Source organism: Aedes albopictus, chromosome 3, assembly GCF_035046485.1.
Source record: "Aedes albopictus strain Foshan chromosome 3, AalbF5, whole genome shotgun sequence".
Taxonomy (NCBI): Eukaryota; Metazoa; Arthropoda; class Insecta; order Diptera; family Culicidae; genus Aedes; species Aedes albopictus.
In genome coordinates, this window is record NC_085138.1 from 115,674,680 (window position 1) to 115,700,059 (window position 25,380).

At 40.4% G+C, this 25,380-nt stretch overlaps 1 protein-coding gene across 1 annotated transcript; it reads left to right on the plus strand.

Annotated features, from left to right (window-relative positions):
- Positions 1 to 5,565: 5,565 nt before the first annotated feature.
- LOC109405720 (cytochrome P450 4c21-like) lies at positions 5,566 to 23,790 on the plus strand. The gene is made up of 5 exons (XM_062859213.1): positions 5,566 to 5,988; positions 6,059 to 6,311; positions 6,377 to 6,503; positions 22,740 to 23,394; positions 23,475 to 23,790. The coding sequence occupies exons 1-5, from the start codon at positions 5,640 to 5,642 to the stop codon at positions 23,648 to 23,650; spliced, it is 1,560 nt and encodes a 519-aa protein (XP_062715197.1). The 5' UTR covers positions 5,566 to 5,639; the 3' UTR covers positions 23,651 to 23,790.
- Positions 23,791 to 25,380: the final 1,590 nt, after the last annotated feature.

The window sequence follows — 25,380 nt, forward strand, 5'->3', positions numbered from 1 at the left end:
GATCGGCCGAATCAAAAACTAAAAGTGCGATTATGAACAATCGTAACTATTTTAAGAGAAAATCAATTCATTTTCGATATGCATGATCCTAAAATTGGCGAAGAAGCGAAAACTTTATTCAAAACATACTTAAGCAAAGCTTGTCAATTTAAACCTATTATTTTTCTGCGTTTGTATTGTCACTCTATCACAATTGTACGTCAGACAATTTGTTGAGTTATTCGTGTAACGATCTATTATATTATTTGGTTAAAAATTTCAAAGCAAGTAAAAATAAAAATTTTGAATATTTGATGCAAACTAAAATAAATTTCTACCTATACAAAACAAGAAAATCATTCTCTAGAAACTATATACCGGGCAACAAATCCATACTCATGTTCTTTCGTCTCCTCTTTACGCTACCCAGAGAGCTAAACGCGAGAGAGCGCACGAGCCTACGGATAGAGACCGTACTTTGCGTGTCTCTATATTCTAAGCCCTGCTACGAACCGTACGTAAACTTTTCGCTTTCGAGCCCTACTTAGCAGCGATCGGTGCGGTTCGTTTCTTTGTTCGGGGCTCTACTTACCGTTAAAACGCTTGATTGAGCCCATGGGTGGGCTTGGTCTTAGAAGTAATCGAGTTAAGGGCAATAACGACATCAGATTCGTCACAAACTTGAAAATGAAAACCATCTGCATTAGAAGGTGGAAACGACGGATTTTCAGTAACTTGAGTAAAGTTTTCACCGAAGAACTCATTAATTTCGTTAGCCGAGTTAGAAAATTCTACGTTATCATTTTTATTAGATTTAATATTTATTTGTTTCAATTTATTCCAGAGCTGCTTGCTAGAGTTTGTTCCTAACAGCATTGATGATAAATGATCACGTTTCGCCTTATTAATCAGTTGGGTTACGAGATTGCAAAGTTTTTTAAATTGCGCAAAGTGATGCTCACTTTGAGTTTGACGCCAAGATCTATAAGCAAGATCTCTTTCTACCATCGCAAAACGAATCTCATTATTAATCCATACAGCATCACGTTGAGGGCGGCAGATTCGTTCCGGAACGAAGGATTCATAAAGTTCTAAAATATGCAAGTTGAAAAAAATCTAATGCGAGATCGGAATTATTTATGGAAAACAATTGATTCCAGTCAACGGATTCCAGAGCTGATTACAACTGAGGATAGTCAATGTGGCTATAGTCTCTGTAGCAGCGATGACCACTATTACCATTCATTAGACCGTGAAAAATTTAGTGATGCAAAAATGATGTCGTGTTTGGAAATAACCAGCGGCCGAAACTTGATTAAATTTAACTATGAGTTCCTTATTATTTGCTAACAGAAGATCAATTAACGCGCTTCCATCAGAATGAAAATGGGTCGGTACTTCATTAAGACATTCCAAACCAAAGCTTTCTATCGTATTTTTGTATTTTTAAATCGGGTAATTTTCGGACAAGATTTTAATAAGTCAGTATTAAAATCACCAGTAAGTATTGTGCTTGTATAGTTAGGAGACAATTCTGAGAGTTTCTCTTCTAACATGGAAGAACAGTCTGAATTGGGAGGAGAGTAAAAAAATCCGACCAGAAATTTTTCGTCATTGATACGTACTTCTACAAATAGATACTCAGTGCGATCCATTTGGATAGGGCTAACGTATAATTCTGACGCAGATACAATCTTACAATTAAGATCCCGATTTATAATAAACACATAATCCGCCACCTCTGCTATATTTGCGATGGTTTCGAAGTAATTTGTAGCCATCCATTGAAATTATGTTATCCGAAACGCTATCCGTCAACAATGTTTCACTTAGACAAGTCAAGTCAAGTTTGCTACCAATAAATACATTTTTGAACTCTTCAAACTTAGAAAGTTGGCGAGAACATAAGCTTTGAACATTTAAGTGGCAAATATTTAGGCTTAGTGTACCAGTTATGACTATGGTACCTCAAATTCGCCATAGTTGATTTTCAACCTTTAAAGATACAAATCAACAAGAAAAATTTCGTGAACAACAGATCACGATCACAAAAGATGATTGTAATCATTCAAACTTCACAATTTGCTCAAATTATGGTAGAAATAAATCATTTTCCTTAACTTTTCGGCCTCCTTGCACCCTATTTCGCCATAGTGTACCAGTTATGGCAAATCCCATAAGGAATGCATGCAAATAGTGCGAAGTGGAACCCAAATTAACAAATGTGTCCATAACTGGTACAGGGTTCCTATCATTGGCACACGCCGTAATAAATACTAAAAGTAGTTTTGGCTTTGGTTTTATATTTTTCCTATAAAGTATGTAGACTAATCAATCATTTGACTTATTGTTTACATTCGTCAGTCTTCTTCTTATTTTTGTAGAAATAGTTTTTCTTAGGTAGTGCGATAACTGGTACAGGCACCCTATTTGACTTTCGAGTAGAGCAGCATTCATAACAGCACGAGGAATGAAGGAGAAACTTTCATTTGGACGTGCAAGAGGATTGTGCAAATCAACCGCCATCAAAAATGAGCAAATTAATGCAGCAGCATAGAGGAATCAACTGGTAAAACAATGAGGAAATAGGAACTAAACTAAACTTTATGAAGTAGTACATATACATTTTCATCTACATCAAGTAGTAGTTATTCAATTTGTGGATTGATTGGAGTTCTCATTCTTATTCAGTGGCATAACAGCAGTTATTCACCCCAACAGCAACAGCAAGCAACAGCAATAGCAGGAACAGCAGCAGCAACAGAAGCATTTCTCGTCCATCCATATCAAGTAAACTTTCAGGAAGGAAGGAATCAAGGAAAACTAGGGAGCTGAGACAATGGAAGAAGTGAAGGAACAAAGAAAAGCTATAAGGAAAGGTATTTTATTTTGACTTTTAGGAACGGAGGGGATCATGGAGATTCTGAAGAAAGGGGTACATGGGAAGTAAGGTAGGAAAATGAATATACTAGGAAAGGTAAAGATGTTTATCCAAAGGATTGCAATTGATCCGGCGAATTGGCGGGTTGTGCCTGGGAATCCGGCTTGGCCTTGACAAAGATGACTCCATCCTTAGTGAACACGCTGGAAATCTTCCCTTCCTTCTTCAGTTTGATAGTGGCATCGCTGTATCTGAGCATCCCTTCAGAAACTTTGGTTCAGAAACCTGGTGGTGGTTTACAACTGAACAACACATCAATTCAGCCGCTGTTCAGAAAAAAAACGGGTGTTTTTCATCTTCTCTGAGTCAAAGTAACGAAAGCGTTGACTCGACTTGTGAAAAACATATTATACAGATACAAGAAGCAGAGAACGGTCTTATTAAACTATTTTGTAAAGAAAATACTGCAAGTCAAGTAGAAACTTTATTTTACTTTTCAACAGTGTTTTGGTTATACAGATACGGATGGTTGAACAACGTATAATTTTTCAATTGATAAAGCATTTGTACTGTAATGTGTTCAGCATGATTTTAGTACAGTTATCATTACTATTATAAAGCAACAATTCAGTATGCATGCTTGTTTGTGACTTGAGATTGTTAGTTCGGGTGTTTACCGACTCGAAGTTATTACTCGAAAATCGCAATGAGAGGCTTCAAATATCTAAACTCATGGTGTACGACAAACATATGTCGTAACAACTTCTGAAGGTATGGAGTCAGAGGAACAAATGGTTCGACGAGAATGTAGCGGCTTCGTGGTTGTAATGCGTGTGTCACAAAAAGAGTGCTGGTAATTGCACCGGTGTTAAGATAAGTTGTTCATCTGTAACAAACTGGAAGGATTTGGCATTAAGCGAGTCGCACAAATTCGTAGGTGGTACAGTCCTAGACCGCTGTTATGAGGGTTGCCTCCTTCCCGTCTGAACCAAAGCACAAAGATTTGAAACTAATCTCTGACTCTTAGACAAGACTGACGTAATCCTCCAATGGTCGAGATCTGTCCTGGCCACGTCCTTGCGACTGCTGGGGGATGGGAAAGGATGGTTAGTTTTGGACACCTATGAAAAATGTAGACAACTCTACGATCTCTCAGGCCTATGTGTCACGGGAATTTGGGCGTTGTTAGTGGAAGGGTAAACTCCAAAGGATACGCTTGGTCAATGTTCAGGCACAATTGTTAGCCTTCTTCGAATCAACCGTAACAAACTGGAAGGATGCACACATTTTACTGCTGACAGGAGATAGAATCTCTTGTCTTGTGTTGGTAATCTCACCAAAAGGTGATTTTGATGAGTCATTTACTCTAAATTTATTTTATTCATTCCGGTTACAAACAACAAAATCTCCTCGGAAGAAATTGTCAGAGAATTCCCCAGTAGTTCTGGAGAATTCGTAGGAAGGAAATTGCGAATTCCTAAAGAATTTTCTTTCAGGAGTTCCTCTGAGAAATTCTTGAGGAGTTCTGTCTGGAAATTTCTGCAAAAATTACTTCTAGAGATTCCTCTGAAAATTTCTTCAGAAGCTCCTTCTGTGGATTGTTCCATCTATTCATATTATGGGATTTTCTAATAGTTTTGCCAGAATTTATACGTGGAGATTCCTCCTCATTTTCGTTTTGAAGACTACTCCAGCAGTTACCAGTTTGCAGGACGCAGAAATTCCTCCAGGGATTCCTCAAGGAATTCCTCTGGGGAATCCTTCAGGAATTCCTCCGGGGAATCCTTCAGAAATTCCTCCGGAGATTTCTCCAGGAACTCCTCCGTAGATTCCTTCAGGAATTCCTTTGGAGATTCCTCCAGGAATTCCTCCGGAGATTCCTCAAGCAATTCATCGAGAGATTACTCCACAAATTTCTCTGGGGATTCCTCCAGAAATAACTCTGGAAATTCACCCAGAGATTATTCCAGAAATTCCTTTGAAGATTCCTCCAGCAATTCCTCCGGAGATTCCTCCACGAATTTCTACGGAGATTCCTCCAGGAATTCCTTCGGAGATTCCTCCAGGAATTCCTTCGGAGATTCCTCCAGGAATTCCTCCGGAGATTCCTCCACAAATCCCTCCGGAGATTCCTCCAGGAATCCCTCCGGAGATTTCTCCAGGAATCCCTTCGGGAGTGCCTCTAGGAATTCCTCCAGGAATTCCTCCGGGGATTCCTCCAGGAATTCCTCCGGGGATTCCTCCAGGAATTCCTCCGAGGATTTCGACAGGAATTCTGAAAACCCCTGCTTCATTAGATGGAATATTGAAAAGCTATTAATGGATCATTTGAAAATTTTCCCGTTGATTTTTTGATGATGATGAAGCATGCAAATAAGTAGGATGAGTACATCATTGTAAGAGTGTTAACAATCCTTTCAAAGAAAACAACAAACACTTGAATGTGTGTCATCTGAATTGGATGACATTCTGGGATCCATGCAGCAGCAGACTTGATCTCTCATTCAGACGATTAATTCTATAATAACAATGTACCTAGGTACTACAGAGTGCATGCACACATGGCGCAGCCAGTGACAATGCCGGCACTTTTTTTCTTCCAAGCCAAGATCAAAGGTGATCCTAATGGCTGCCAACGTAGGAATTAATCTGGGCACATGACACATTTCCACTGCTCCAGTGAGACGATAAAACAAACTCGCTTTCCGTTGGTTCCGGTTAGTTCGCGACGGTCTTTTGCATGGGAATATCTCAGGAACGGTAACTACTAGTAGGCAAAATGTTATTAACATTGCTGTTCCTTGTTTTATTTGTGGTAATAAGTGTTGCACAGTATGTCAGATACAAAAGAAGCATTGCCTTTGCCGAAAGTGTACCAACTGTGGAGCCGGTCTATCCAATCGTCGGCAATGCGTTGCACTTCGCGGCAATAAGTAATGAAGAAACGTTCATAAGATTTGCCCGCATGCTGAACCACCCGTCCAAGTTGTTCCAAATGCGGATGGGAATGTTTCGGCTGTTTTGCACCAATGACCCGGACGTGGCGCAAAAAATTCTCTCCCAGTGTCTTCAAAAGCCGTTTTTGTACGATTTCTTCAAGTTGGATAAGGGACTGTTCGGTGCTCAGTGTAAGATTCGCGACACCAACTGTGCGGCGAAACAACCATTTCAAAAGAGGATCCTCTATATCCCTTTCAGATCACATTTGGAAGAATCAACGAAAGTTCCTGAACCCAACGTTCAACCAGAAGATCCTGAATGGATTTTTTTCGACGTTCGATGATTGTGCCCGAAAGATGGTGAAAAGGTTGCAGTCCTGTCCGGAAGGGGAACCTGTGAAAATAACTGATTATACTTTGCGGTGTGCGCTGGAGATGCTCTGTGGAACCACATTTGGAGTGGACATCAATTTGAATCCGGATGTGTTTAAGTTGAGCGCGTTGATTAATGAGTGAGATGAAGTGGATGGACTTTTATGAATGTGTTATTAATTAATGAAGTGTTTTCAATTGTTAGAATTTTCCACCTGGCTTCGATGCGGTTTCTTAGAGTTCAATTCTACTCCGAGAAGATATATCGTTTGACGAGTGCTTATAGAAAGGACGTGAAACTGAGAAAGGAGGCTTACTATTACGCAGATAAGGTGAGTGAAGCATAGTGAAGCGATTCAAATGAAACATTTCCGGTTCATGGTGTCTTCGATAAAGTTTTTTGTAATGATCAGTGGCATTAATTGCCAAGAATTAAGTAATTCGCAACTTATCCGTAGTGGTGGAGACTTCACATCTTCCGCAAAGCTGTTCAATTGGACAAAATAAATAACTCTTTCATATACGTCGAAATTCCATGGAATTCCTTCAGGAAATTTTCCAGAGAATAAAAATAAATTTGCCAATAATGCCCTCGGAATGTTCGCACAACTCCTAATAACATTCAAAATTTCCTTTCCAAAGTTTTCTTAATTACCCCAGATGTTAATAAAAGAACTTCTTTATAAAACCTTCCATGGATTCTTTCCAGAATTGCTTCATGTATTTCTTTAGAAAATCTTTTAAAAAAATCTTATCGATAGTTTTATCAGAACATCCGACATGAATTTCTTCAGAAATGCTCTAGAATTTCCAGAACTCAGGAACTCCTGGGGTTTCCTCGGGTTTCCTCGAAAATTCCTCCATAAATGCTTTAAAAAATCCCTACGGGAATTCTTTCAGGAAATCATCCTCGGATTTCTTCAGAAATGCTTTCAGCGATTTCTTCAGCAAATCCAAAGAATGAAATTCCTACTGTAATTTCTTGGATTTCTTTAGAAAATCGTCCACAGACTTTTTCAGGAATTCTTTCAAAGTTTTCTTCAGTAATTCTTCCAGGGATTCCTTAAAAAATTTCGCTGGAGATTTCTTCAGAACTTTTTCCGGAGATTTCTTCCACAGATTCATTCAGGAATAAGTACAGATATTTCTTCACGAAGTCCACCACAGATTTGTTCAGGAATTGCTCTAAGAATTCCATTGAAAATTTTCACCAGAATGTTTTCAGCAACTTCTACAGGGATTCATCCAGAAAATCACGCAGGAATCCCTCTAGAAATTTCTGCAAGAGTGCATACAGAGATTCCTTCAGGATGTCTACCACATATTTATCTATATATTTCCCAAGAATTATCTCCGGCATTTCCTTTAAGGATAACACTAAGAATTTCTCTGCGGATTCTTTGAGGAATTTATTCATACATTTGCCTAGAAATTTCAACAGGAATTTCTTTAGAAAAATCTCAAGAGTTTTTTTTAAGGGATCTTCACAGAAGCTTATCTAGGTGTTTATAAGGAATTAAATCAAAGGACTTCTTCAGCAATTGTCTTGAAACTTACCTAATAATCTTTTCAAGAAATTCCACCCAAGGCATTTCTCCAGTTATTTCTACAGGAAGTTTTTCAAAACTTCTTTTAACATTCTTTCAGAAATTTTATCATAAATACTCGCTTGAACTGGTAATGATATGCTGTCAGGGATTCTTCAGATACTTCGTCAAAGTTTAAGTAATTCTTTCAGAAATTTCAGGGCCAGTTTCATAAATTTTTTTATGAAATTTTGTGGAAATTCGTCAAAAACTTTCCTTGAAAAAAATCCTACAGACACTCTTTTGGAAATCTTTCTAATGATTGCTTGAAGAATTCCAGGAAAAATTCATTGTGGGATTCATGCAGAAATTCCTATACATTTTTTTTTATTTGCTCCTGTATCTCCGAAAGAAATATCTCCTGGGATTCTTTCAAAAATGCATATAGAAATTATATCATATATTCCCGAAAGGACTTTTCCAGAAGTTCCTCCAGAAATAACGCAAAAATGCCTGGAAGAATTCTTGAAATAATCTGTGAAGAAAATTCTAAAGAAATCCCACGATGATGGCCTGAAGAAATCTCTTCAAAAAACCTTGTTATAACTTTGGAGATAACTAGAAGAAATTCTTGATGATTCCTGAGAAAATAACTGAACACACTCATTAAGATACCTCCTTTACTCCTATAAAAATCATGACAAATTTCTTGAGGAGCTATGGGGGAAGCATAGTAGAATTTCATACACAGTTTCTTCAAGAATAATTACATAAAAATCTCTAATGAAAAATTCCTGAAGGAGAATTTTCTGAACGAAATCCTACAGAAACAAAAAACATCCTGGACATTTTTTTGGAAAACTTCCGAATGAGTTTCTGTGTAATGATTTTTTTTTTCTAAATAATCTTTGACAGAATACGTGGATAAAGCAGAGAACCTTCTGCAGGTATTCATAGAATAATTTCCTGATAAATTCTTTAAAAAATGCAAAGAAATAGATTCTGGAGTAAATTCAGCAGGAATTGCTGAGAAAGTCTTTGAAGAAAATTCTAAAACATCTCCGGATTTTTTTTTAATAAATCCCTGAAGTAAGATCTAAATAAACCAATAATCCCTGGAGGAACTGTTGAAGAAAAATTCTGGAGGAACTATCAGGAACTACTAAGAATTTTCTAGAGAAAATTCTAAAAAAAAATAGTTAAGATGACCTCTGCATATATGGAATATATATAAAAATGAGTTTGCAGCCCCTTTGAGGCAACAAAACTCATGAATGGCCGAACCGATCAGCATGACCCTTGCACGTTTCGATTCGTATTCATGGTGGCTGTGTTTATATGTATAAAGAGTTACGAAAATCAACTCCAAAAGTTATAAAATTGATAAAGTACTGATTTTTATGAACTGGGAAGAAAATCAACATGATCTTAATCAAACCAATCTAGAGTGCGGTGCTTAAATTAGCTCAAAAGCTGTCAAACCACCACAAGATTGGCAAGACAGAGTTTGCCGGGACAGCTAGTATGGAATAAGAACAGGAGGAAACTCTAGAGAAATTCCCACAATAATTCCAGAAAAAGTTCCAGAGAAAATAATTCTGCATTTCCCTTTGAACCCGTTGAGGAATTTTTGAATGAATCTTCGAAATAATTCCTAAATCACTGCCAAGAACAAACACGTGAACTAGTTTCAAGATGAATCTATTGAGAGAAATTTCTTATGAAACTACTGCAGAAGACACAAGGAAAATTTCTGAAGGAGTTCCGCAAATAAATCCTGAAGGGATCCCAGAGGATTTTTTTTAAATGAAACGCATGGGCAGGAATGCATTTTAAATGGGTACTGGAGCAATCTGGGGGAATTCTCACTTGAATCATTCTAGGCAATCCTGCAAGAGTCTTCTTTCTATAAATAAGCGGAAAGTTTTGATAAATCCTATAATAATCCCCAAAGGAATTTTCGGTGATGTCTCTGGAAGTGATCACGAAGGAATTTCTAGAGCCGAACAAGAAAGGAAGGAATGAATTCTTCTGAGGGAAGCTTGAGAAGATTTTTTGCTGAGCTCATAGAAGGAATACCTGCAAGAATGCCCCTTCTATAATAATTACAGAAAAAACCCCTAATTAATCCACCTAGCGGTGATGGTGCCTTTCTCGTGCTTTAAAATATCCTTTCAACAAAACTCGAGCGACATGTTGATGACATTGACATAAATACAAAATGAAAACTGCTTGCTAAATCTACTCAATATGGATACATTTTACATTAGCATAACATCCAATATTCAGAAAATATAAGACAACGATCCAAAACTCAAACCAAACAAGTGTCATGAAGCCGCAAAATTTTGAAACGTCATTTTAGATTTTCCGGTCTTCATTTTATGACTCCGGATATCTACCCCAACTAAACTAACCGCCATCTTGAATATTGAGACACCATCTTGGATGTTCTGGTATTCATTTTTGGACTCTCACCTACAATTACATAAAATAGTCGCCGTATTGAATTTTGGCATGTCGTTTATGATTTTCTGGTTACCAGTTTTGGACGAAGACCGGCATTCTTCCCCATTCAAACTATAGTCATATTGCAGACCTTGTAAAACAGCGCACAGCTTGGGTTTTCTGGTTACAAATTTTGAATTCTGGACATATTTTCATACAAAATATGCCCATAATGCAAGAATTAAAAATCCTATAAAATAGGCACTATCTTGAACACTGGGCCATTATCTTGGACTTTGGACCGCTATCTTGGATACTCTGGTGGACTCCGAACATATTTTAGTTTTAGAGCTCAAAATTCCTTAAAACAGCCACCATCTTCTTTTGACGCGATCAAATTCTTATTTTTCCATTCAACGTTGACCCATTCTGCTATAAATTTACACCTTAGGAATCTGAAATGGTACGATTTGATGAGATCGCTTTAGTTTTGTCTATTTTTTGTTCGCATATATGAGAACTTAGACCTTTTCGTCACTGTTGTTCATACCTAATGTTTATCAGGCCATTAAACAAAGCCACTATTTATTTATCTATGAACGTTGGTTCTGATACACAACAGCTAGTCTCTAATGTGATCTAAGGCTATTTTCTTGATAACCGTTCATTAGATTATCAAAAAATCTGCGATCTGATGTGTCGTATGTATGGGTTTGGTTCATTTTTATATTTGGTAATTTCCGGTGGGATAGCCAGATCTGGTTCCATGAGTCATGGACCATGGCACTACCGGTTGTCCCAATTATGGTCTGAGAATATTTTATTGCTATTTCTTCACCTTTACCTAATCACCGCGATTTGATATATCGCATGAATGCTTCACTTTCGAAGCCACAGCTGAACCCGCAACATTACCGGGAATCTAATGTGGTCTGACCCTATTTTTCCATCAGGTTGTCGATAAGTCGTGATCAGTCTTGTAAGAGATCCCAGTCATTTGAACATTTTCGTCGATATTCGGCCTTTGTCTCCGACTCGCAACACAAGCAATCGAACTACTGTTCGAAACAAAAATGTCAAACGAATGCAGTTCACCACGATAGCGGCTTCGGGAGACGGTTCGGCTTTTGTTATTCCTGTCTTCTTCCATAATAAGAGCTATGTTGCCCACCTGTGTATCGTATTCAATGCAACATGCAATAATAAACTAATATTAACATTCATAATCGGAATTGGCTGAAAATCTATGCGTAAAGCTAGAATTAGACACACGTCATCGTGTCAGATGACATTGATTTGACCCTTTCTTATGTTTATTGATCTTCGTTCTACTGCTCGTGTTGTGTGTAGGTAAGAGGTAACGATAGCGCACGAATGTAACAAAGCCGACTGACACCCGACTGCGGCAACGAAATGAAGGTAGTGAAAAGTGGCGAATGATTACAAGACTGGTCGTGATCTGATGTACCGCATCCATGGGTTTGGTTAAATTTTACATTTTACTACCCGGATCTGATTCCGGGTAACTACCGGTTGAACCAAATATGGCCTAACATTATTGTCTTGTCAACTGCTCATCGGTTAACCAAAAACGCTGCAAATTGAAGGTGTCACATGCAGGGTTTGACAATTTCGATGGGACTCTCAGAACCAATTCCGGAACACTACCAGTTATCTTTAGTGAGACGTAAGGCTTACTATTCATCAGGTTATCACAAAAGCCACGATTTGATGTGTCACATGCCTGGCTTTGGTTTACTTTTACATTTGGCCTCTTCCGGCCACTCAAAACCGATTCCGAAACACTTGCTGGCCGTTCATTAGGTAATCTAAAAAGCCGCTATTTGATGTGACGCATGTACGGGTTTGTTTCTCTTTCAGATTTGACCACTTCGGCGGGAACCCCGGAACGGGTTCCGGAACACTACTGGTTCAGATATGGTCTGAGATGGTTTTCCTGCTCATTGTCCATCAGGTCATCGAAAATGCCGTGGTTTGATGTGTCGCATGTATGGGTTTGGTTCAATTGTATATTTGGCCACTTCCAGCGGGACGCCTAGAACCGGTTCCGGAACACTACCGGTTCATATATGGTCTGAGATGATTTTCCTGCTCATTATCCATCAGTTCATCGAAAATGCCGTGGTTTGATGTGCCGCATGCATGGGTTTGGTTCAATTGAATATTTGGCCACTTCCAGCGGGACGACTAGAACCGGTTCTGGAATACTACCGGTTCAGATATGGTCTGAGATGGTTTTCCTGCTCATTGTCCATCAGGTCATCTAAAATGCCGTGGTTTGATGTGTCGCATGCATGGGTTTGGTTCAATTGTATTTTTGACCACTTCCAGTGGAACGCCTAGAACCGGTTCCGGAACACTACCGGTTCAGATATGGTCTGAGATGATTTTCCTGCTCATTGTCCATCAGGTCATCTAAAATGCCGTGGTTTGATGTGTCGCTTGCATGGGTTTGGCACAATTGTATATTTGGCCACTTCCAGCGGGACGCCCAGAACCGGTTCGGGAACACTACCGGTTCAGATATGGTCCTAGACTATTTTTCTGCTTACCGCTCATCAGGTTATCGAACATGCCGTGGTTTGATGTGTCGCATGCATAGGTTTGATGCATTTTCATATCTGGTCCCTTCCTGGGGTACCGTTCCGGAACACCAAAATGGCCATAACTCCGGAACGGCTGGACCGATCCGAACCATTTTCAATAGGAAACAATGGGACCAGATTCCGCGTCGAATAAACCATCGGTCATTAAAATCGGTTGAAGTTTACTGCCAAAAAGTGATGTGAGTTTTTTTGTACACACACACACATACACACACACATACATACACACATACATACACACATACAGACATCACCTCAATTCGTCGAGCTGAGTTGATTGGTATATGTGACTCGACCCTCCGAGCCTCCTATCAAAAAGTCATTTTTGGAGTGAACATAAAGCCTTTCCAGTACACTTGGTGTACGAGAAAGGCAAAAACATGAAATTATTAATGGAGTGTTTTCCCCGGAATTAGTTGTAATATTGATGTCATTCATATGGGGGCTTACCAGTATAGGGGGCGCTGAGACTTGTAAATATTCATCAATCAGCTCTCGTTTTACCATGACAGCACTGGTTCTCCAGCTCTGCTTGGTATTCTTTCAAAGATCCCTTCAACAGTTTTTTTTTTCAAAAATATCTTCAGTGGTTTCCTGAAGAATTTCTCCAGGATTTATTTTTTGTTTCTACTGGATTTCCCACAGAAATTTCTTCAGGTTGTACTTTGAAGATTTTTGTGTACTAACCCCTTCAGAAATTTTATTGGAAATTCTTATGAAAAATTCTCTATAGGAATCAAAAATCCTTAAAAATGTATTGATAAATTTCTTTAAGAATTCCGCAAGTACCTTTGTCGGCATTTGCTGTAGACACTTATGAAATGATATTTACAGAAATTCATCTACGGATATCTTCAGCAATCATTTAAGGATCTCCTTAGACATTTCTCAAGCACTTTTCCTTGGAATAAAGAAGGTATCTCAAGAAGTTTCTACAGGAATTCTTTCAGGCGTTCATTCCGAAATCCACCTGGAGTTTACTTTAATTTTTTATGGCTTTTTGTTCAATAATCACTCCAGAAAATTTTCAAGAACTGTTCCTGAGAAGCTTCAGAGGTACAGTTTATAATGAACTGCTTCAGGGATTCTTTTTAGTTTAGTGCATCATTGCAATGCTTGGAAAATTTCTGAAAAAAATCCTGGAGGTATATCTGAAACAATTCTTGCAGGAACCCCCGATAAAATCCCAGAAGTAAGCAATTTTTAAAAAGTCTTTGGATCTCTTGGAAGAATTTGCGAAAAAACTTGTAATCTCTGAAGGAATTTCTGAAGAAACCTCCAGTAGAATATTCGTAAATATCTCAACAAGTACTTTTAAATGAATATCTGGAAACATATTCGAAGAAAAATCCTCCGGAAAGTAGGGGGTTGGTGTCAGGCCCTACGAGCCAGCCGTAAAAAACCATTGTAACGGAAAATCAGCAACAGAATAATACGAACCGAGACCAACGGCAACGACCCCAGCGAACAAAAAGGACTTGCAACTGGAAACTCGGTACGTGGAACTGCCGATCTCTCAACTTCATTGGGAGCACCCGCATACTCGCCGATCTACTGAAGGACCGCGGGTTCGGCATCGTAGTGCTGCAGGAGGTGTGTTGGACAGGATCCATAGTGCAAACGTTTAGAGGTAATCATACCATCTACCAGAGCTGCGGCAACACACGCGAGCTGGGAACAGCTTTCATCGTGATGGGTGAAATGCAAAGGCGCGTGATCGGTTGGTGGCCGATCGACGAAAGAATGTGCAGGTTGAGGATCAAGGGCCGATTCTTCAACTTCAGCATAATAAACGTGCACAGCCCACACTCCGGAAGTACTGATGATGACAAGGACGAATTTTACGCGCAGCTCGAACGCGTGTACGACCGCTGCCCAAGCCACGACGTCAAGATCATCATAGGAGATTTGAACGCTCAGGTAGGCCAGGAGGAGGAATTCAGACCGACGATTGGTAAGTTTAGCGCCCACCAGAAAACGAACGAAAACGGCCTACGACTCATTGATTTCGCCGCCTTCAAAAATATGGCCATACGTAGCATCTTTTTCCAACACAGTCTCCCTTATCGTTACACCTGGAGATCACCACAGCAGACGGAATCTCAAATCTGATTGACGGACGGCACTTCTCCGTCAGGACCTATCGTGGCGCCAACATCGACTCCGACCACTATCTGGTGATGGTCAAACTGCGCCCAAAACTCTCCGTCATCATCAATGTACGGTACCGGCGACCGCCACGGTACAACCTAGAGCGACTGAAGCAACCGGGTGTCGCCTCAGCATACGCGCAGAATCTCGAAGCCGCGTTGCCAGACGAGGGCGAGCTCGATGAGGCCCCTCTAGAGGACTGCTGGAGTACAATGAAAGCAGCCATCAACGACGCAGCAGATAGCACCATCGGGTACGTGGAACGGAATCGACGGAACGAATGGTTCGACGAAGAGTGCAGAACCGTTTTGGAGGAGAAGAACGCAGCGAGGGCGGTAATGCTGCAGCAAGGGACTCGACAGAACGTGGAACGTTACAAACAGAAGCGGAAACAGCAGACCCGCCTCTTTCGGGAGAAAAAGCGCCGCCTGGAAGAAGCGGAGTGTGAAGAAATGGAACTGCTGTGCCGTTCCCAAGAAACACGGAAGTTCTATCAGAAGCTCAACGCATCCCGCAACGGCTTCGTGCCGCGAGCCGAAATATGCAGGGATAAAGACGGAGGCTTCTTGACGGACGGACGTGAGGTGATCGAAAGGTGGAAGCAGCACTTCGATCAGCACCTGAACGGCGTGGAGAACGTAGGCACTGGAGCCCACGGCAACGGAAGGAACGACGACGCCAGTGCAGCGGAGGACGGAAATGAACCAACTCCCACGCTGAGGGAAGTTGAGGATGCCATTCACCAGCTCAAAACCAACAAAGCAGCTGGTAAGTATGGTATCGCAGCTGAACTCATCAAGATGGGCCCAGAAAAGTTGGCCACCTGTCTGCATCGGCTGATAGTCAGGATCTGGGAAACCGAACAGCTACCGGAGGAGTGGAAGGAAGGGGTAATCTGCCCCATTCACAAGAAAGGCGACCATTTAGAATGTGAGAACTTCAGGGCGATCACTATTTTGAATGCTGCCTTCAAAGTGCTATCCCAGATCATCTTCCGTCATCTGTCACCTAAAACAAATGAGTTCGTGGGAAGTTATCAAGCCGGTTTCATCGACGGCCGGTCCACAACAGACCAGATCTTTACCGTACGGCAAATCCTCCAGAAATGCCGTGAATACCAGGTCCCAACGCACCACCTGTTCATCGACTTCAAAGCGGCATACGATAGTATCGACCGCGCAGAGCTATGGAGAATCATGGACGAAAACGGCTTTCCTGGGAAGCTGACTAGACTGATTAAAGCAACGATGGACGGTGTGCAAAACTGCGTAAGGGTTTCGGGTGAACTATCCAGTTCATTCGTATCTCGCCGGGGACTGCGACAAGGTGACGGACTCTCATGTCTACTCTTCAACATCGCGCTGGAAGGTGTGATGCGACGAGCCGGGCTCAACAGCCGGGGAACGATTTTCACAAAATCCGGTCAATTTGTGTGCTTTGCGGACGACATGGACATTATCGTTAGAACTTTTGGAACGGTGGCAGAACTGTACACCCACCTGAAACGCGAAGCTGCAAAGGTCGGACTGGTGGTGAATGCCTCAAAAACAAAGTACATGCTGGTAGGCGGAACCGAACACGACCGGATCCGTCTGGGTAGTAATGTTACGATAGACGGGGATACTTTCGAGGTGGTGGAGGAATTCGTCTACCTCGGATCCTTACTGACGGCTGACAACAACGTGAGCCGTGAAATTCGGAGGCGCATCATCAGCGGAAGTCGGGCCTACTACGGGCTCCAGAAGAAACTGCGGTCGAAAAAGATTCACCCACGCACCAAATGCACTATGTGCAAAACGCTAATAAGACCGGTGGTCCTCTACGGGCACGAGACATGGACCATGCTCGAGGAGGACCTACAAGCACTCGGAGTTTTCGAGCGACGCGTGCTAAGAACGATCTTCGGCGGTGTGCAGGAGAACGGTGTGTGGCGGAGAAGGACGAACCACGAGCTCGCTGCACTTTACGGCGAACCCAGCATCCAGAAGGTGGCCAAAGCCGGAAGGATACGGTGGGCAGGGCATGTTGCAAGAATGCCGGACAACAACCCTGCAAAGCTGGTGTTTGCAACTGATCCGGTTGGCACAAGAAGGCGTGGAGCGCAGAAAGCACGATGGGCGGACCAGGTGGAGCGTGACTTGGCGAGCATTGGGCGCGACCGAGGATGGAGAGCGGCAGCCACAAACCGAGTATTGTGGCGTACTATTGTTGATTATGTCTTGTCTTAATGATGTTGAACAAATAAATGTATGTATGTATGTATATTCGAAGAAATGTCAGGGAAATTGGGGTCTCTAGTTAGTCTAGTGGTTAGGGCTATGGATCGCCAATCCGAAGACGGCGGGTTCGATTCCCGTTCCAGTCGGGAAAATTTTCTCGACTCCCTGGGCATAGTGGTATCATTGTACTTGCCTCACAATATACAAATTCATGCAATGGCAGGCATAGAAAGCCCTTCAATCAATAACTGAGGAAGTGTTCAAAGAACACACTAAGTTGAAGCGAGGCAGGCCCAGTCCCAGTGGGCCATAAAGAAGAAGAAGAAGAAGTCAGGGAAATTCTTGAAAGAAATCCAGGAAGAGCTTGGTGGTAAAATTTCATGAGAAACCATTGGTGGAATTCCTCTAAAAATACATACATTGAGGAGTTTTTAGAAAAAATCCAGAAGAAATCTTTTGATACAGAGGATTTTGTGAAACTGTCCCTGGTGAAATCGGCATACGCATTTCTATAAAAGTTCCTACAGACATTTCTGAAGAAATGCCTAGATGGGCCTCTGTAAAGATCGCTCAAAACTACTCTTGAGAACTTTCTTAAAGAATTCCTGGCAAAAACCAAAGAAAATATTTCTGAAAAAAAAAATCAATGAAGAATTCGTGAAGGAATTCAAAGAATTATACTTTTTTAGAAATGTCGAAGAAATTTCTGGGTGAATACATGGAGGGATATCTGGAGGAAATTCTGAAGGAATTTCTGTTTGAATCACTGAAAATAAAAATGCAAGAATCGCATGGAGGAATTCCTGCAATACTTTATGAGTGATTCCATGAAAAAAATTCTGGACACATTCCTGCAACAATTTTCATTGAAGTTTGTAAATTCATTTTTGAACAAATCTCTGGTGGAGTTCTTTATAAAATACCTGAACGAATTTCTGAAGTAATCTTTGGAAGACTTTCTTTGAAAGAATTGATAAAAGAATCCTGTAGAAATTTCCCAGCATTTTTTTAAACGAATCTCAAGAAGTATTTAAAAAGTAATCCCTGGTGGAATTTTAGAAGGAACCCATGGAAATCTTCCCAGAAGAGTTCTCAAAGAAAATTTTCTAATATTCCGTTTAGGAATATTTGAAGAAAGCGCTGGAGAAGTTTCTTCAAAAAAAATCCCTGGAAGTATTTTTGAAAAATCACAGTTTCTAAAAAACAACCTTGATGGGTTTACAACCCTTATGGAGGAAATAAAAAGAAAATTGGGTTAAGTACGGTTCCTTTGAATTCCACTAAGAATTTGCATCCTTTGACAGATACGTATTTCGACCTCAACTGTAAGGTCGTCTTCAGTGTCTTGTACTTGTCGAGTCGAGTCAAGTACAAGACACTGAAGACGACCTTACAGTTGAGGTCGAAATACGTATCTGTCAAAGGATGCAAATTCTTAGTGGAATTCAAAGGAACCGTACTTAACCCGATTTTCTTTTTATTTACAGATATTCCCCTTACAAGCCCAGGTTAATCATCATAACCTTATGGAGGACTTTCTATAGGACTTCATGGAGCAATTTTGGAGAAAAAGCTCGGAATTGTTGGACAAATTTATTGTGGAATCTTATAAAGAATTTGCGAAGGAACCTCCAGGGAAATTTCAAATTCTCTAAATGATTTCTTAAAGCAATTTCTTAAGAAATTCTTAACCTATGATTAAAAAAAATTCGTGGTCGATTTCCTGAATAATTTCTTGTGCGGATTTCTGAAAGAATCTATGAAGGACCTTCCGAAGAAACCCATAGACCTTTTTCTTGCGGAATTCTTGGATTAGTTTCAGGTTAACCTTCTGGAGGAAATTCTGAAAAAAAACTAAAATTAAAAGGAATTTTTTAAGGATTCTATGGAATTGTTGGAAACTATGAATTTACCAAACGAAACCCTGGAAGAGTTTCTGAAGGAATCATCAGAGAAACCTCCGAAGGCATTCCTGGCGAAAGTTCTTAAGAGTTCCCTGTAGGAATCGCCGAAAGCGTTTCCTAAGAAATACCAGGAGATTTAGTTACTGGAATCCATGGATGGTTTTCTAAATAAATCTTTCGATACATTTCTGGAGGATTCGGTCAAAGATCAGAAAGGAACTTCTGAAATTTATGCAGGAACTTCTGAACTAATCCATGTTTAATTTTCTAATATATTCTTTCGAAAAAAATCAGAGGAATTACTAGTGAAATACTCAATTTAAGCGTTAGCGTTAGCGTTAGCGTAGTTACGGTATACTTCGTAGATTGGACACTAACAATATTCATGTACCTTTTGCTAATCTTGCTCGGATTACTTTTCGGAACAAGGCCGGGGAGTTAACTTTGCTCCAATCTTATGCAAGAATACCAAAAGCACAAATGTCATTATTCCCGGCCACGCCCATCTTTACCGTAACTTGGGATAGGGGAAGAAAATGTTGATGTAGCACTTATTTAAGAGGCCTCTGACTCAGTGACACTCCCATAAGTACTACGGAGTGGGTGATTGGGAGATGTATTATGTAGGTCAAGGATTCGCCTGAAAAGCTGGCGATGGACCCACGGCATTGGTTGTTTACTTGATTAAAATTTAATCTTTTGAAAGCCGGCAATCAAAAGAGATTTTTTTTTCTATTTCTTGTCTAAATAATTATGTTTCTACTCAGTGAGGAGAGGCCCAAGCAGAACCGATCCCTCCAGGGTCATCGGAACTCTACAATAAATTTTTAAAACGCGTGGAAAAAAATTTGGCGACTCGAGAAATAACAAAAAAAGGGAAAAAAAAGACAAAAAAACGTGTTAAACAACAACAAAAAACATCTCAATTTATCTAAAAAAAACAAGATCGTGTAAAACGAGTAAAAAAAGTTGGCGATCCGAAAAAAAAAATCGCTACATTACGACACTCGACTCTAAGAAAAACGACGCGCACAACGTGGTCTACCCGCCACCGAATGATATGGCGATCTTGACCATTCAAAAAATAAGAAGGATGATTCGTCGTCCAGACTGCAGGGTTGTCTCCTTGTACATCTGAAATACAAAATAGTATTTAATGGTGATAGGCTCACAACAGTTACATAATTTTCGGAAATAAATCTCTCTAGACATAGACAAAAACTACCTGAATCCTCCTGAAACAAATGGTTGATTAACAATGAAAAACATAATACAAAAAAGTAGACCAAATTGTGATCTTGGAATTTTCCTGAATTTAAATTTACAAAGCTAAAAAATTACAAGATCAAAATTTGTTATGGTAAATCTTACGCCGTAACCCACCATTACAAGGTACGTTACGGGTACGTTACGGGTAACTAGTGAAATATTCAATTTAATTCCTGAAACTGAAAAAATAAAACCCTGTACATATTTTTCTACTGAATTTTTGATACATCTTTTAAAAGCCCGATGAGAAATTGTAGACAATCGTCGAATAAATGTCTAAAGAAATCAGTTATCCACTCACTGAGGGAATTCGCGTGTTTGTCAAAGGACAAGCAGAACAGGGCGAGTTATATTTCTACATAAATGTGATATGTTTTTGTAAAAACTGCACAGAACTCCTTGTTTGGGTTGTAGCTGTTACGTAGAAATGATTTATTTTCTTAAACAGTTGTAGCATAGATCTCCAGGTTATCTAAAACGTTCTTAAGTTTTGAACGTAGTCTACTGAATACAAATATTTTTGTTTACCTTTTAAATCACTTGAACCTTATTCATTACATTCAAAGATATATTTCGAAACATGGAATAAGGGTTGTCATGACCTGGCGATGTTCTAGGCAACATAACACGCTCTGGAGTTCTGATTGCAAGGCCTTTTCCTGTAATAGGATGCATGTAAAAACTAATTTCATTTGATCCATACTTGTAAAATAGAGTATGCGAGATTGATCCCACATCAATGACGATTCCGTGGGCCATTCAAATCATTCTGGAGTTAAGGCCTTTATATCTACACTCATAAAAATACATCAGATACATTTCAAACTTTGCATAGTGCGTTTTGGTGGTCATAGAAGATCAGTTGAATCATGTGATACTTGTATATACCTCTTAGAGGCATCCTGGATCATCCAAACTATTCTGAAGTTGAGATATTGGTTCAAATTAGTGCACATATATCAGAAATTACTCATTTAACTCATACATGCAATGCAAGCCATTGGCGATAAATTTCCAGAGCGGCAGGGATATCTGAGGTCACCTATAATATTATGTATTCAAGGCCTTTAGATCTACACTCGTAACAAAGCATCGTGCACACCCAAAACTTATTCTGAAGCTGAGTTTTTCTGCATACATTTGTAATGATCTGACATTTAAAGTGCAGAAATATCAGAATTTATCCCAATCAGTCGTGGGAGATAATTTTCCAGTTCATCATGTAAGCCGAATCCTCGAAGGATTTTCAGCGGAATCTCTCTAAGGCAATCTTTCAGAGTAGGGGGAAGGATTTGCATGAGGAATCCTCTAAAGAATTCCTAGAGAAATTCCAGAAGAAAATCCAGGATGAATTCTTGTTGAAATTCCATGAAGGATCTCTCAAGTATAAGTAATCCCCTAAGGATACCTGAAGTAATCTTAGAAGGAACTCTTATATAGGAATCTCTGAAAAAAAAAATCTGGAGAAGTCTTTGAATTTTACTGTAGGTATCCTTCCTTGGATCCACATATAAGATTCTCTGTCAAAGTAGTACTTCGTTTTAAAATGCATACTAGCGCCACATAGTGGCGGAATTACCACAAAACCACCATTTGATAGCCATAGACCTTCTGATCAACTTTGTTGTAGACACGAACTTTCTAGGTGGTCAGAATCATGAGATAAACCATGACAAAGTACTTCGTTTTAAATGCATACTAGCGCCACATAGCGGCGGAATTCCGCACTAAATTTACTACTATTTGATAACCATAGACCTTCTGATCAACTTTGCTGATGGTCTAAGCTATGCAGGGGATACGGTTTTTGAGATACAGTTTAGAAAATGATGAAGTCTTCAGGTGATGCCAAACTTTCTGGGGTTGCTGCAATTTTCAATTGGGGTGTTGGAATACTAGACAAAGCGATTCCAATTTTTTTATTCGGGTAGTGTAAGTATCACTATACATAAGGCCACCAGATCTGCACTCGTAGTAAAGCATCGGCTATATTTCAAACTCAGTATAATGCGTTTTGGTAGTCATAGATGTTCAGTCGAGTCACGTGATACTTAAATATACATCTTTGAATCTAAGACTTAGAGGCTTCCTTGATCATCTGAACTATTCTGATACTGAGTTGGATGGTTTGAATTTGTAAGCCATAACCTCCAAACGTACACAACAACAGTTTTAATTTTCATTTCTTCAGATTAATGTCTTATTGCCATAGACAAATATTTTCCTCCAATACATGATGGCATCATCATAACAAACCGCCAGTGCATACAGTGTTCAAGTTAATCGTTACTTTAAGTATGAATTTCACTTTTCTGTTCCACGAAAAAGTGATCCAGACGCATAGAGGTCTTTAGAGCATTAAAAACATGTTTACGACGCCTTACGCTTCGTTTTAATCTATAAAAAATCTTGTTATTTCCACAGATCATCCAGGAAGCAAGAACTCGCCGCAGTAAAGATGCACCTGTCCTTGAGAACAGTGACACCGAGTGTGATGGCTACCGTAAGCCGCAGATATTCGTGGAGCAGCTTCTCGATGAGCAGGAAAAAAATAATTTCACTGAAATTGAAATCATCCACAACGTCTACACAATGCTCGTTGCGGTAAGCTTCACTGGATTAGTTTCTAGCCATTCTCAGCTCACGGCATCGCATTTCCAGGGCAGTGATACTTCCGGCAACGAGCTGGGTTTCATCTCGCTTCTGCTAGCACTTTACCCGGAACTGCAGGAGAGAGTGTACCGCGAAATTATGGAAGTCTTCCCCGGGGAAATTGAGTTCACCTCGGACAATCTGCGGCAACTGGAGTACATGGAGATGTTCATCAAGGAGTGCCTGCGATTGCTTCCGATAGGACCACACCTTATGCGATACACGACGTCGGATACCGAACTGGATGGAGTGATAGTCCCCGCGGGTAACATTCTGGTCGTCAGCATTCTCAACTTGCACCGGCGAAAGGACATCTGGGGTCCCAATGCGGACAAGTTTGATCCGGAGAATTTCTCGCCCGAACGGAGCAAAGGTCGGCACCCGTTTGCGTTTATTCCATTCAGTGGTGGAAATAGGAATTGCATTGGTGAGGAAAACGGAAACCACCTCAAGACGTTCTTTTTAAGGAATTTCAGCTTATTGTAATTTTGTTTCTATCAATTTTAGGAAATCGTTACGCGATGTCGAGTATGAAAATTGTCCTGGTACATTTGTTGAGAGAGTTTAAAATGCACACAACGGGACGTTTTGAAGATGTACGGTTTAAATTTGAAGCCATGCTGAAGATGTCAACGGATCCTGAGGTAATGCTCGAAAAGCGACAGCCCGTAGTGGTGACATAAGGCAACTAGTCCACAAAAGTCGTGGTGATTTTTGTTGTGATAATGGGTAAACGTTGTTGATAAATGTTGTGATTGGGAGCATGCTGTTTTATAAGAATATAAGTAAAATATAATTGGTTGTATACGTACAGCACAATAAAAACCTGGTCGTAAGTCTTGTAAGCTTGTTGGTAATGACATCCTCGTCCATGATTTTCTTTGGACCTAATTGTGGGCGGAAGTACTTATACTGCCCATATTCGCATAGTTGACGTAAGCGTAGTTTTCAACACATTTTTGGGATTTTAGGAATGAATGATGGAAAACTTAAGATTTTTTTCACGTTGACATCTAGCTAGTGATTAGATCTTGTGTTCTATTAAATAAAACAGGTCACAATTACGCCCGAATGATAGATATTAGGTTGTGAATGCTGGCATTGCCAATGGTGGTTACGTCGACTGTGCAATCATGGACAGCATAGCTGAGTGACAAGCTTTGTCTCAATTGGAACGTTATATCAAGAAGAAAGGGAATATTGTCCATACATACATACATTTATTTGCTTAACATCAATTTAAGATAAGACATAATCAACACCTATTATAGTACGCCACAATACTCGGTTTGTGGGTGCCGCTCTCCATTCTCAGTCACGCCCAATGCTCGCCAAGTCACGCACCACCTGGTCCGCCCATCGTGCTCTCTGCTCACGCCTTCTTGAGCCAACCGGATCTGTCGCGAACATTAACTTTGCTGGGTTGTTGCCCCGCATTCTTGCAACATGACCTGCCCATCGTATCCTTCCGGCTTTGGACACCTTCTGGATGCTGAGTTCGCCGTAAAGTGCAGTGAGCTCGTGGTTTATCCTTCTCTGCCACACACCGTTCTCCTGCACAGCGCTGAAGGTCGTCCTTAGCACGACTCGCTCGAAAAATCCGAGTGCTTGCAGGTCCTCTTCAAGCATAGTCCACATCTCGTGCCCGTAGAGGACCACCGGTCTTATCAGCGTCTTGTACATGGTGCACTTGGTGCGTGGGTGAATCTTTTTAGAACGCAGCTTCTTCTGGATCCCCTAGTTAACACGACTTCCACTAATGATGCACCTTCGTATTTTACGGCTTGCATTGTTGTAAGCCAACAGTGGGTCAGAGGGTGACCGTGCGGTCGTAGAAGTCATGTTCGTCGCTACGCCCTTATCGATACACGTCTCGGAGGATACAGTCTGAGACAGAACCGGAACCGTAATTTGATGGAGGCGTACAAGTAGCAGAAAGGAGGAAGCAGTAAGATCGGGAAAACAGAAACTGAAAAATGAAACAAATTATGAAGAAACAAAAAGAGAAGAAGAAGAATAACACATTTGTTAAAGAAAAAGTAATAAAGAAGATTCAAGAAAGAAGAATGAAGAAAGAAGATGAGAAAGTCCAACGAGGAAGATGTAGTTATCGATGCAGCGAAATGTGAAGTTACCTGGAAGCAAATAGGGAACAGTGATTAAAAAAGAAGAAAGAAGATATAAGGAAACCAAGAAATGATCAACCAACACCACGAGGGTGGCCGTGCGGACGTAGATGTCATGGCCGTCGCTACGCCCTTATCAAGTGGCTGTGCGGAGGAGGACGTCAAGTTCCCCGCCTCTTCCTAATCGGTACACGTCTCGCTGATCAAAAGCATACTGGACGAAATCAGATAAGACAAGAATGAAAAGTCAACAACGGAAACCATCGAGATAGTAAAAGCGGAAAAAC